Here is a 14,718-nt window from a genome sequence, read left to right as displayed (position 1 = left end):
AAGTCGGCCGCTTAACCGACTGCCCCACCCAGGCGCCCCTCTTAACTGAATTTTTGATAAATCTTTAATAAAACCTTGATAATAAAAATCTAAATACACAATAAAAATAAAACTGTTCAGTAGTTATAAATGATGTTTTATTGCCTTAAGTTTTAAAGGTTAATGAAGTAGTTTCCTTGAAAATTCTGAATTTTTACTAAGCTCTCATCTTACAAAACAGCTTTCTGAAAGCGCTGATTTTGCTTGTATATTTTTTGGTTTTCTGCTTTACTTTTTTGCCTGCAGGTTCATTATACCACTAGGTCAACAGAGCACGGTGAGCTCCCTAACTCTCCCCTTCACTAGACGTAATCCTGAAAACACATTCATTGAGTCTCTCCATTATTTTAAGCTCTTTACATCTTATTCTTTCCAACAGTTTTATTAGATAAGTACTACTATTGCCCTCATTTTATTGATAATGAAGCTAAGCCACGAGGATGTTAAATAACTTGCCCAGGAGTCTCTGAAAACCACAACAACATGCATCACTGTATGCTTACATGAACATGTTTATTTCCACTCGTTTTCATAGGTACATCCACTGACCTACACATGATCCCATGTTCTACATGTGCCAGGAAATGCGTTGGCAGAAAATACACATGTTGCCACAAGGACACATCTTTCCCAAACCTTATCACATTAATTTACTTGAGTGAAAAAAAATTAACATTGTTGTGAAACAACAGTACAGGAATGCTGTGCCACCAATTCCAACTATACAAATGGACAAATGGATATACCCACGTGCGTGTGCACACACACACACACACACACACTGGGGGATGGAGCTTATATTTGGAGAATTCTCTGAGGCAGAGGATGCTGACTTTCTTGGCCATGCAAGTGACAGTATGTAGTGCTCCTGTCATGAAAGTCCAGGGTGGGGTGCTGACAGAGATGAGGTTTACAGGTTTAGTGCTCCTGTGCTGACCACACACACTAAGCATAATGTGTGAGTCCTTGACCCTGGCTGGAGTCCAGCCCTGGAACTGGACCAGTGGTGTGGCCACTGGGATAAGCCCTGAATGTGGCTGGTCTTTGCTGCCATGCACCTCTTCAGGGCCTTTCCCCTAGAGCTTCTTTCACCTGCTTTGGGGGAGTGGATCAACTCTTTCATGCACCTCCTGCCATGATGCTTTCACAGCCAATTAAAATTCTATTCCATTCCCAGCAAGGGAGCTGGCAGCCTTGGGTCTCCCCAGCAGGTTGGACTGGCTGCAATTAATGTCTCTTCTGGAGCCTGATTAGCTAAGGAGAGGCCAGGATACTTATCCTACCCCCAAGGCCACCTATAAATTAGGAAATGGAGGTTCCCCATCTTGTTGCCTCTATTCTGAGTCATCAGTTAATGCAAATGTGTTAACCCTTTCTTTTTCATTCTTGATATTGGAGCTGGATCAGAAAGCCAAGATGTCATCTCTCAACTGGGCAGTCGTGGAACACAGGGAGGAGAAACCCCCAGATTCCCTTACTATCCAAATTCCAGCTCATTGGAATGAATTGAGGGCCTACCCACTGTGTTAGCCACAGGCTAAGAGTTGGGGATTCAACAGAAGCCATAGGCATAATGTTTAGTGTTATTATGTGGAAGCTTTAAATGAAGAAAGTAATGCATAGAAATAATGCATTTAAGTGAAAAAAGAGAAAAGTCCAAATGACAGAAAAGGAGAAGAGAAGGAAATTAACACATATGGAGTGTTTACTGCGTTTACAGACATTGTACATATATTATAGCAAGGAATCCTACAAAGCTCTGCATTTTTACAGATGATGGAAGCAAGACTCAGAGAAGTTAAGGAAATTGTCCAAGGTCATAGAGCTAATGTGATAGATTGATTGTACTAATGGCCTTAGATCTTTATGCTTCCCTATAGTCCCTTCCTTTTGGTAATGCCTCCTCACATTGAGTCTGGAGAAGGCCACATGACTTGGCCAATGGGACATTAGCAAACGATATAAGCAAAGGCTTGAAAAGAGCTTGCACATCTGGGCCTACCCTCTCTTACTGGCAGGAACTCTTCCGGCATTATGTGAACAAGCCCAGGCAGTCCTATTGGATGATAAGAAACATGTGAGCAGAGGGGGGCTCATCCCTGATCAGCAGCCTCTAGCCAACTCACATAGGCATGAACGAGCCTGGCCAAGCCCAGCCAAGCCCAGCCAAACCAGAGCAGTACGACTCAGCCAACTTGTAGACTTGTGAAAAATAATAAGTGGTCGTAATTTTATGCCATTAATTTTGGGGTGCATATGCAGGAGCATAGTTAGCAGCTAAAACTAACTGACACGGCTAGCAAACAGCAGGGCTAGAAGTTGTTTGATCTTAAAGCATTGTCCATTCATCATGAAAATATAGGAAAAGACTGAAATTGTAGCAGGGACAATAAGGCTAGATGATACCTTTAACAGCAAAGTCGCCCAGTCACATATGAGTATTGCTGCATGCAGTGAGTGTACATATCCATACCTAGCTGTCTTAGAGGGCAGTTATCCAGGTGAGGGGTCTTAATGTGGAACCCGTTAGCCCCAGGTGTCTTAGCTTTGTAGGTCACCATCCCAGAGACTGAGCTGTCCTGGCTCTTGATAAAAACACTGAGTCATTCCTGTCATCATATATCAGGTCCTTGGAGAAAAAAATCCCCCCCTTGCCCCCAGCACCCAGGGTAAGATTCTGCAGCTTCCAGTGGGCTACGTACTCCCTGTTTCTCCTTTATGGCTGAGACTTTCCCCCAAGATTGCCTCAGTTATCTTGCTGAAAATTCTGGACTTAATTCTGCCCCAATCCTGTGGTCACCTCCTGCTCATCCCCCACAGTGGAAACAAACGTAGAAAGGAATAGACCGCCTGTGTTTTCTGAGCCTTTTTTCTCAGGGTCACAGCTGTGGTATTACTGACAGATGCCCATGAGAATGTGGAGAAAGGACAAGATCTTGAATATGAGGCAATAACAGGAGGTAATGACACACGGTAATGATAGGGATGGAAAACGGGTCATCTTGCAGAAGAGGACAATTTGGTAATGTGCACCAACAGCCTTACAAATGTTAATGCCCTTTGAATTAGGAATTCCATTCCAGGACTGTCTTTTAAGGAAATAATCATGGATATGAACCGTGAAATCATGGGTCACCATGAGAAAATTTTCCTTTTTTTTTTTTTTTTAAGTAGGCTCCACCCTGAGCGTGGAGCCCAACACAGGGCTCGAACTCACAACCCTGAGATCAAGACCTGAGCTGAGATCAACAGTTGGATGCTTAACTGATTGAACCATCCAGGCGCCCTCACCATGAGAAGCTTTTCATGACATAGTGTGAATGGAAAGATACAAGTTAAAAATAGACTGAATATTATGTTTCTGATTTGGGGGAAATTATGTGTCTGTGGGGGGGGCATAGTTATAAGGAAAATTTTGATATATAATAAATCTCTCCATGTTTTTATGTGATTTTGTCTGTCCCAGCCTTTGGACATAAGGATCCTTGGCTGTCTGAGATGTAGTAGGAAAACTTACCTTAAAAACCCAAGCAATTGGTGAAGAACCAGAAGAAAGTGGCTGAAATGATGCATGACATGAGAACGGGATCTAAAGCTAAAACTTTTTGCTGATGGATGGCTGCTAGGGGGGAGACGAATGTGGTTTTACACAATCACGACATCTAAGGGGAGGAGCAGTGTGGATGAGGCTCACCAAATCCCAGAAAATGACTAAAGTCCCAGAAAAGTCTTGATTGTCTGCCTGACCACCTCGCCATCTGAAAAAGGTTAAAGGCAAATAAAAGGAAGTGATATTATGCTTACCAGCCACTGATTAAACGAAGCACAGGCCTAAAAACCATGGCAAAAGCTGAGAATCCAGATGGGTTTGAGAAAACACGTCCCAGTGTGTGTGTGTGTCCTGGGCAGGCACCATCTTGTGGTCTCTGCACGAGGGCCCAGAGCCAATGCTCAACCAAGGCCCCTGAATGGCTCCTTAAAGAAGGAGACTGTGGGCTATAGTCTCAGTCTTTTGGAGGGAAACACTGCCAGTCCATAAATACCCACACCCTCTTCCTTGAGTACAGAAGCCTGGGCTGTTCTATGAACTTTGGACTTGTTCTATGGTGTTTCTCGTATATGCATCCAAAAGGGAAAACTGGAGGGCACTGGTGAACATGGGAACCTCTGGGACCCCCTTTCCCGGCATAATCTCTACACAGGACCACTCCATACTTCAGGGTTGGGGGCAGGCCCTCTGACCAGAGGCTTGGGGGATAAAGAGAAGGGCCTTTGAAGACCACCTCCTTCCCAGCCCCAGAAGTAAGGAATATAGAATTCTCTCAAACAAAAAGTAAAATTGCCAACATGACAGAAGCTGCTCGGAGCAGCTTAACAGAAGCTTGGAGTCAACAGACCGGAGTCTATTCACACGCCATAGTAATTCCAATTCTACTTAGCAAGCTTATTCCTGACAGGGAGGCACAGCCAAGACTTCAGGAATAGTATGCTTCCTTGAGAGGTGTGAAAAGAACTGGGCTGAGCTTGCGGCAGAGTCTGGAATGGGAATGGCCCTGTGAGAGGCGTCAGTCCGGCAGGGGAGGAAGCCCTGAGCCCACGGTGGGAGAGCACCCCTCCATACCACCCTGGGGAAGTCCCCCGCCCTCTCTAGGCTTCAGGCTTTGCCCTCTGAACGGAGGATAATCTGAACGAAGCTTATCACGAAGAAGAAATGGAAGTCCCATGCAGAGAAAGAACTGAAAAGCACGTCGGTGTTTACTCTTTGTAAGCAGGCAGGGCATATTATAGGGCAAAAATCTCTTTTCCCTCTCACACTTCTCTTCTCTCGCTAAACTCCTTGTGACACAGATTAGCCTCTCTGCTCTGCTTTCTCTGCCCCTCATAAGGGCATCACCAAGTCGTCGGTCGGCCCTGGGGACACATTTTCACAGCCTTGCCTGAAAGGGCAAGGGGAGACTGGAGTGATGGCTGCAAACACTCACAGCTTAATGCCTTGTTTACCCCGTCATGGGAGGAAGGAGCACAAGCATGTGAGGGAGGAAGCACGGGGAGGGCTCCCAGGAGAGGCCGAGGCCAGCAGGTGAACGGGAGCTGGGGTATCTGGTTTGTTCTTCCCTCCGAGAAATACCAGGGTAGTTAGCAGCACCTGGAGGCCCCTGGCCTTCCACACACTGTTATTACCTGACACTCATTATCCAGGCTCCCAGGCAGCTTAAGTGGTCACTGGTTTCAGACCGAGGAGCTTCGTCTACAAGGTGGTCAAGTGAAGTCCTTGGTGAGGTAGCCAACGGCAGAGACCCCTCGGCCACAGTGCGAGAGAGCATACCCCCTGCCTGCCTCCTTTCGTTAGGATGTGGAGAGACTCCGTAAGACCTGATGGGTACATGAGAGACAATGAGGAATGATCTACAACGAGCACCCACTATGTGCCAGCTGGGTTCTAAGTACTTGTCGTTGTGTATTATTTCGTTGAATCTCCGGGAGACCCTGGGGAGGCAGGGTAGCGTCTTTGGTCCCACTTTACCTCTGAGCAGACTTACCACAGTCACACAGGTAACAAATGATAGAGCAAGGATTCAAACCAGCCAGTCTGCATCCACCGGCCCTAGTAGCCATGCTATACCGGCTCACGCGTGGCAAGTGCTTAGAACAACAGCCACCCCCAACGCATGCTCAGTGAGTGTGAGCTAGTAAGAGAGTCAGCCATAGCAGTGGCAGCGTTTCTAAAACCGTACAGATGGGCATGATGGGCCTGCGGCTCAGTGTGGGTAAGTAACCTGCTCGGTGCCCTTCACCACTGAGTGGAAGAACCAGGATTTGAACTCAGCAGTCAAAGCTGGCACACAGGGCTCAGTACATAGTAAGCATTCAATATGTGTTAGCTATTGGTATTTGTTTTTATCTTTGCATGCATAAGAGTCTTAGAGTGATGTAGGAGACAGAAGGTTTGCTGAAAAGTATCTGGTCCAGGGCTTTGCAAAATGAGTCTCAGCCAACCTTGCTTCAAAGAGAGGAAGAGTGGGTCCACATGGAATCAGAATCTCTGGAGCAAAGCCTGGGTAGCCTCGTAACAAGCTTCCAAGTGGTTCTTACGTATGCTGAATTCTGAGAACCAAGGACTCAAGGCCTAGATGGCCTAAAGCCAAGCTCACCAGCCAGAGGTTGGCAGCGCTGGTGTGGGCACCCAGGAGAGACCCAGCTGTTCTGCTTTGTAGGAGTCAGCCACAGAGAAGGTTCTGAGTGCCTAGGGTTGTGTTGTTTGAAACGTTCATCAAGGGTGGCACATCATCATCGTTCATTTACACTTGTAACATCTGCTGTGTCCCCTCTACACACAGAGTGATGTGCTCATGACAGTGGCTGAAAATGAATTTTTGCAGAATTGCACCACCACCCCTTCAAAGAATACAAAGGTTTTGCACAACTGGAACCGGGCATCCCTCTGCCAATGTACAGGGAGTGTGGAGGGCCGACCCCAGGGGGCAGTTCAGTATTCGCCCCTTATTAACATGCCATTGACTTGTGCCCCTGCTTTGGCCACCTTTGAGGGAAAGAAAGAGGACGTTGTGACCTGGAATTTCTGCACTTTTCACCCTGGCGGCCTGGAGCCCTGGAAACAAGCCCAGCTCTCTGCCGTACGCACATCGCCCGTTTCTGGCCAGCGGAGGTTTGTCGAAATTACATTTTTCTATTGAGTCAGGCAAAGGACTGAGGGCAGAACAGCCTTTAATTTGAGCTCTTTGGTAACAATGGCAAGGACCATGATGAGTTACACAGAAAGACAAACGGACAGGATATTGCCCATTTAGGTCATTAGAAATACAGATATGATTATGAATATACGCATAAGACATGACCTTCTTTCTTTCCTCCAGCCCCTCATATAGCTTCGTTTATTTATTATGCAGCCTGTGTTTGACTGTATGGAATTAGATGTCATTTAAATTCAATTATTGTGAGGTTAAGTTCTTCTTTCTAGTACCAGTTGAGTAAATTTAGAGGCAGTTAGAGGAAATAGGTACATTTGTCTTAAACCGGTTAAATTATAAGGGGAAAAGCATTCCAGGAATAAAATAATTATCACGAAAATGAAAGCCCATGGTTTGGAGGGTTGGGTTTGGGTCTGTGTGTTGGTGTTCCTTGTGTCTTTCTGTATTCTTTTTTTCTGAACTGATGAGCAGCGAGGCTGGAGATTTTTCCAGGGAGAGGGAGGGAGATTCTATGCGTGTGTTTTGTGTGTGTGTTTGTGAAATTAAGCTGCTTGGTATGAGAGCAGAACTAGAAATAATTATGTGGCTAATTGGATTTAGTGTGGATAACTATAGCTCATTAAGGCCTTAAATCTTTTTTTTTTTTCCTACTTGGTAATAGAGTTCTTTCTTTTTAAAATCAAATTACCTTGCAGCAACTCCTTATTTCTTTGTGCCAGGGTTGACACACTGTTAGTCTCCAGGAGCCAAGGTCTGGCCTTGGCAACACTGAGATGGGAAACGAGAAGCTGGACGGTCTGGCTGGGAAGGGTCTCTGTTTGGTGCCTATGTAATAGGCATCTCAACATTGACACGTCCAAAACTGAGCTCCCAATCTGCCCTCCAAAACCTGTCCTTCCCTGAGTCTTTCCCATCTCAAAAGAAAGCAACTCCCCATCCGTCTCATGGCTCAGGTCAGAATCAGCGTCATCCTCGATTTCTCTCCTTTCATCTACCCATCCAGGCCATCAGCAAATCTTATTATCAGTGTCTTCAAAACAGATCTAGAAGCTGACTGCTTCTCAGAACTCCCACTGCTTCCATACGGGTCCAAAACAGCATCGTCACCTGCCTGGATTACTGCAACAGCCTTGTCTTTCTACTTGGCCCTTACTTCTGTCTGGTCTGTTTTCAGTACAGCAGCCAGAGGGATCCTGTCAAACATGGTCAGATCAGATCACTCTCCTCTCCTCAAAACTCTCTTTTCTCATTCATAGTGAGTGCCAAGTTTTTAAAGTGGCTGTCTCCTGATTTGTCTCTCATTCTTCCTCCCCCTTAGATCTCTGACCTCATCTCCTACTCCCCTTCCCCTCATTCACTCTACCCCAGACACACCAGTCTCTTTGGTGTCCCCAAAACATGCCAGGCATGCTTCTGCCTCAGGGCCTTTGCACATGATGTTCCCGCAGCTCCCAGGTATCTGCATGGTGTGCCTCTTGACCTTCCCCAAGTCCTCACTCAAATGCCCCTGTTTGGTGAAGCCTGTCAGCCACCCTATTTAGAATACCAACCTTCCTACTCCCTACTCTTCTATTTTCCTTTCCCCTGCTCATTTTTCTCCATAGCACATGACAGCATCTTAGGTACTTATAGTTTATTTGTTTATATTTTTTATTGTCTTTCTCTGTCTACTAGAGAATTTGGTTAGTTCTACTTGCCATTGTATCCTTGTCACCTAGAACAGAACCTGGAACATACTAGATGAATGCTTGATGAATACAGGAATGACTGAATGAGGCCCAGAGAGCTTAAGCAACTTTTCCAGGGTCACACAGATTGTAAGAGCCTGGATATACCTGAGACTTCCTAGGATTAGAGTCCGAGCTCTTAACCACCACATTAGTGTCGGTAATGGATGATGTACCTAAACTGCACCCCAAGGCTAGGGCTTCTGTTGTCTCCTTTTTTTCTGATCTTCTGGAGCTGCACATTGCAGCAGGGCTGGGGCTGTCTTTGCGTCACTAGACTGTATTTGTGTCTTTCTGTGGCAGGGATGCCTGGTGCCTGTGTGGGTGGAATGGGAAGTCTTGGCTTACCTGCCACTGTCATGGCAACCAGGTAACCTAAGGACTCCAGAAGCAAGTCCTTTCAGATGGAGAGGAGAAAGAATGGAAGAAAGCTGAAAATAAACAGAAAGAAATCTGTGAATGGAGAAACGACTGGAGTCTCACACCTGCAGCTTGCCTTGTCATTGGCAGTGAGGAGAATCCACCCAGTTCTCCTCCCCGCCCACCAGCTCAGCCACAGCCAAAGGCTGCAGATCAACCCGTCCTGCCTCTTGCCTCTAGCATGACCCCCACTTAACCCATCCAGGAGGGTCGTGCTCTTCTGTGCAACATCCCCAGGGAAGGAGAGCCCCCCAAATGCTCTCAGCATCCCCATGGTAACACAGAGGACAGTCCTGGACCGGAATTCGGCAGGATCTATATTCTGATCCCTCATCCATCTCACAAGGGCAGACTGTCTTAGATAGTTCTTTAATCTCACCCTCCCACAGGGGCTCGACGGACCCTTTACCTAAGGCATGGCTCCTTCCTTATTTGCTAGTAGGAGAACAGAATAGAGCTATAGTAGAAAAAAACTATGAAATTAAAGTCCTCATGGAAACACGAGTTAGAATTGCAATACTTGCACAAGAGGACTTACTTGTGCCAGGCACTGTATCTAGCACTTTGTGGGCATGACATCATGCCACCCTTGGAGGAGGTAAGAGTTGCTTGCAACAGAAAGATAAAGAAGCCTCAGAGAGGTTGAGCAGCCTGTCCAAGTTTGCACAGCTGGTAAGTGTGAAGAGGCATTCAAAACCTAAGGAGCCAATCTCTGAAAAACATGCTCTTCATGCCTCCCCGACACTATGTCCCTTGGGGGCCAGGGTTTTCGAGAAGACCTGATTTGTCTTGCCTTAGTCATTCCCTGGGCCCCAAAGCTTCAAGTAGAACATCAAGGAGTGTTTAGGGCCCTTTGCTTTTAATGAACCCCTTTGATCCGTGGAGTTTGCTGAGCTCTGCAGACAAGATCATAATAATCCCCCCAGCCCGAGGGCTGGTGTCTCAGGAGCTGGACCAGAGGGGTTCATCCTCTTCTACACCTGGTGCCCATCCATTCAGCAAATGCCCCTCACTGTGCACCTGTAATGTGCTGAGTTCTATGGGGCACACGGGAACAGCTCCAATCCTGGAAGACACAGAGAAGAACCACTCAACTGTGGGTGGCAGCATGGGGAGAGGAGACAGGTCTGTAGCTAGCAGTCTGGAGAGACTTGGCAGAGGGGTACCAGCTGGGCAAAGAGGCTGGAGGAGAGACAGAGAAGAGACCTTGGGCACAGGTGTGGGAGGGACAGTGGGGACAGAGTCCACAGGAGGGATGAACAGAGCGGGGTGCTGAGAAGCTTGGAGGCTGGTGTCACAAAGACCTGGCATTAGATTCTGGCCATGCCACCGGCTGGCTGAGTGACTCTGAGCTGGTCATTTAACCTTTCTCTTCAATAAGGGTCGTTCTTACACTCAGAGGCATTTACCACTTCCTGCTCCAACACTTCAGCTTTTAACAGAGTTTACTGCACAGATCATCTTAAGGCTAACCTGAGTTCGTCTGGCTACGGCTCATTTCCATCTCTTCTGCTCTTGAAGAAGCATAGGCCTGACCAGTCAAAGGTGGTAAAGCGGCCTCTTAGAAGCCTTAAACATGACAAAGATTATGGCCCTTCTCCCAAATGTACATAAAAATATACTAAATCATCACATACAAAACTTATGTAAATGCTAAGGTTAAAATAACATCTTTCCAGATTTATTATTATTGTTGTTGTTATTATTATCATCATCATCATTATTTTTGCTAAAATCCTAGATTGCTTCCTTTATCAAGTTAAACCTTTCTAACAGTTTTGGTGTCCTTACTTTCTAATCTTTGTAGCACCTGAAGCAAGTTCGTAGTCTGCCTTTCGGGGTTGTCTGGTTCCCAGGGAAAGCGTGGGGGACCAGGAGCCCCTGGGCAAACAGCACACCTTTGGCCTGTTAACCAGGTGCTGGGGCCAGCCAGGCCAGGTCATGCTCTCCCTTTCCCCAGATAAGTATATTGAGGTGCTGAGACTCCTGTGCCCTGGTGGTTGCACATCTACAGCCTCGATGGAGAGTCCAGGTCTTGTGACCAGTTGTGCCTGGCCAGCAGCTCTTCCTGCCCTGTCTCCTGGCTGCTGCTTGGAAGCAAGGAGTGTAGACTTCTCTGCCACTTGGCAACGTTGCCAGGGACCGGAAGTCATGTCTCTTACTCCACTGGCAATTTGACGTGGCTGCTTAACAACCCGATTAATCAAACCCAGCTCATCCTGTTAGAATTAATGAGCCTGGGAAATGCTGCCAAGAATGATGAGGGCTTTTGCCCCTCCCCCAACACCTCTCCCCACTCTCTCCCTCCTGCTTCTTTCTGAGAGCCACACAGCAACGACTCACTACCAAGGGCCCTTGGACCTGGAAGGGTGTGGTGGGCATCCAGCAGTGTGGCCATCTCCTGCCTCTTCTACTCTCCCAGGCACCACAGCTGCCCACCTGGAGCCAGAGCTGGCCATGTTCAAGGGGAGCAAAACTTGTTCATCAAACAGATATGAATGCATTTTGCCACCAATATTGGATGGAGAGTCTGTTTCAGGCACTATATTAGGTGTTAAGGATGCAAAGATGGAAAAGATATTGTCCCTGTAAGGGATCACGGTGTAGTAACCTAGAGACAAATGGGGGAAGTGCTGCAACAGAGGGGATGGGAAGGGCGGGAGCCACAGTGAAGGGGGCCCGTCAATACTGGAGGAGCAGTGTGGGGAACCAGGAAGGGTTGTATGGGGACCAGGCACTTTGAGAATTTCTACCACCAAGTTCATTCATGGCGCATACATACAATGAGTGCTGGGCACTGGGCAAGGTGCTGGGGTCCAGAGGTCCACAAGTGGACATGGTCCCTATTCTCCTGGACTGGGCAGTCTCATCCCTATTCCTCGGGACAGTGCAGGGAACCTGAACAGACACTTGATTAACTTTTTCATTTACTCAAACACAAATGTTGTTGAGGGCCTTTGGGGAGGAGGGCTAGGCATTGGGGGAAAGGAGTGAACAACCCCTCATCCCTGCCTTCCAGGGCTTCTCTGACAAGTAGACAGGCATACTCACAGATCCTTATAAGGAGGTACTCAGTGCTCTAACAGGGATATGCCCAAGGTGCTCGCACAAGGCACTCAGAGATCAAAGAACTGAGCTCAACCTGGAAAAGTCAGGGGTGACTCCCTGTAGGAGGTGGTATTGGAACTATCATGAAGATAGAGAAGCAGTGTGACAGGTAGACCAGGTACAAAAGAACATTGTAGACCTCATCCAGGCCAAGCTGTGGTCTTTGAGTGATAAGGGTTGAATTGGAAGGGAAAGATGATTCTGTGCATCTTTGGAGGGAACAGCTGGTTCTACAGTCAACAGCAAAGACCATGGGTTAAATGTCTGTCTTATATAAGTCAGGTGCTCCTGTGCTTGCTTATTCAAAATGGGGAACAAGATGTGGTTTCCTGAATGGTGGAATCTCCAAGTTAGCAGGGACGTGGCTTACGTGGCCAAATCGCAAACACACCATTGTGGGGCACAGGGACATCTTCTGGGTCCTTTGATAGGAGTGAGGTGGAAGGGCTGGGTCCACAATAAACGAGTTGGAATGGGAAGGGAAGGCATAGGGAGTAAGGAGAAAGAGAACCTGGGGTAGGTCAGAAGAAGGCACAGGCTGGGGAAGGGGGGTGGCCCAACTGTCAAGTCCTTACGAAAGTAAATGAGGGACTTGGGGGTGGTGGGATTTAGCAAGTAGAAACCATGGACTCTGAGCTGGGAGGGAGAAAGACAAGCCAGAAGGGGAAGGAGGGAATGGGGAGGGGAGAGAGAGGGAAAAAGAGTCAGGGAGGCTCACAGAGGCACTTTGGGGCCACCACGTCGGGCCTGGCAGGAAGCAGATACACGCCAGCTTCAGTCACGGTCATTGACATGTCGTCACAGGGTGTTCTGGAGGCTAAGCCCATCTCTGCAGTCTACTCACAAGGGTCTTCAGATCCTGCCACCGTGTCGCTGGGCCAGGTCCTCTGCCTCCCTGCTTCCAGGCCTACCCTAGACTAGGCTTCGTGGCCACTCCCAGCCAGGCCCAAAGGACATGCCTGGAGGGATGGATACACACCTCTTAGGTCCTTGGGATTCAGGCCTGCCCCCACCTGCCAAGGTTTAGTCACTCAGGGACCCGGGGAGGGAGGCTTCACAGAGGGACCTGAGTCTCCACATGCTGGTCTGCGGGGGAGTGCAAAGGCTTCAGACCAGAGCTCCAAACTCGGGCAAAATGACGCTCACGATATGTTTAGAAGACTTGCCTTTGTTGTGGACATCTCACTATTGGGAGACTTTACATAAAAATGGCTCCCTAGATTCCCACGTGCAGAATGGGCTGGCGCTGACAGTGGCTTTCCTTTTCTTTAACTTGGGGTCTGGACCTTAGATTTGCCCGTGTCCCTACCAGCTGGCTGCCTGTGTCACTTGCATGGTGTGCCTGGCTCTGAGGGCATTAGAGCTTGAGATCCCCTTCACAGAGAAGTCCGCCAGGCTGGCACCCTCTTTGGACAGCAAGGAGCTTCCATAGACACCGACCCGCTCATTTTTACAGGCACCCTAGGCCAGTGGGTGCTGAGGCTCTGAACTGTTAGTTGAATTCACTGAGGCTGCCTGGCTCCCCTGTCCCCCATGGACCTCTGGTGCTTCCCGACAAAGCCCGTGACCTGGCTTCAGTGGTGTGGTCTGCCATCCCTGGGTGGCCCCACCCGTCGCTCCACACGCCAGGCGGGGACCTCACCGCCCTCTGCCTCTCTCCCTGCAGGGGGAGCTGCTGAGCCCATGCCGCTGTGATGGCTCGGTCAAGTGCACGCACCAGCCCTGCCTCATCAAGTGGATCAGCGAGCGGGGCTGCTGGAGCTGTGAGCTGTGCTACTACAAGTATCATGTCATCGCCATAAGCACAAAGAATCCTCTGCAGGTATGACCGGGAGCGAGGATGGTCTCCCCTTAGAGTCCAGGCCAGTCTGGAGAAAAGGAACGAGACGGGCCGTGTGGGCAAGACGGCAGTGGCCTGTGGGCAGAGGGGATGAGAGAACTCGTGTTTTCTCCTCGGCCTCAGTAAGAAGGGAAAGGGATGGGGAAAAGGGAAAGGAAAGATTTAGAAAGAAAGAAGTGTGAGCGTGAGATGGTACACAGGATCAGTGAGCCAAGGGAGGGAGGGAAGGAGGGAGAGATGGCTGGCTGGCTGGCTGCCTGGCTGGATGGAAGGGGAAAGGAAAGAAAGAAACGACGGAGGGGAGGCAGGGAGGAAAAGAAAGGAAAGAGGGACAGACCAGAGGTCAGGTGATAGCAGAATGGAAAAAGGACAGAGGGTGAGGGGTGTGAGGAGGAAGACTGAGGGAAAGCTGGGGGGGGGGGGGGGGGAAGAAATGAGGAGGGAGGAGACTCAGGGCCACTGCCCAGACTTTAATGTGCACTCAGTTCACCCGGAGTCTTGTTTAAAAAGCAGACTGTTGACAATAAATTTTATATATTAAAAAAAATTAAAAAAAAAAAAAAGCAGACTGTGACTCAGGAGTCTGGGGCGGAGCCCGAGATTCTGCGTGTCTAACAACCCAGGGGTGATGCTGATGCCGCTGGTCCACGGACCACCACACTCCTAGTGACAAGGGACAGGGGGAAATGGAGAAGAGACAGGAGAGGGAGGTGGCGAGAAATAGAATGGAAGGAAAAAGGAAAAGGGAGGACTGGGAAGGGGCGACCCTGAGGGGCAGAGAGGGCCAGGCCGGGTGGGGCCCGCCGCAGGGATTCGGACAGGGCCGCACCCGCACCCTGTTGTCTCCCATCCTCCTGCCCTGTCCGGAGCTGCT

At 48.6% G+C, this 14,718-nt stretch overlaps 1 protein-coding gene across 1 annotated transcript in view; it reads left to right on the top strand.

Annotated features, from left to right (window-relative positions):
- MARCHF4 (membrane associated ring-CH-type finger 4) overlaps positions 1–14,718 on the top strand; it is a 108,429-nt gene that overhangs the window by 68,700 nt on the left and 25,011 nt on the right. Inside the window, exon 2 of the mRNA XM_043577763.1 lies at positions 13,671–13,826. Within this exon, the coding sequence (XP_043433698.1) occupies positions 13,671–13,826 (156 nt within the window). The remainder of the gene's footprint in view (positions 1–13,670; positions 13,827–14,718) is intronic.

The sequence above is a fragment of the Prionailurus bengalensis genome, chromosome C1 (assembly GCF_016509475.1).
Source record: "Prionailurus bengalensis isolate Pbe53 chromosome C1, Fcat_Pben_1.1_paternal_pri, whole genome shotgun sequence".
Classification (NCBI taxonomy): Eukaryota; Metazoa; Chordata; class Mammalia; order Carnivora; family Felidae; genus Prionailurus; species Prionailurus bengalensis.
Note: the sequence above shows the minus strand (reverse complement) of the source record. Positions and strands in the feature narration are given on the sequence as shown.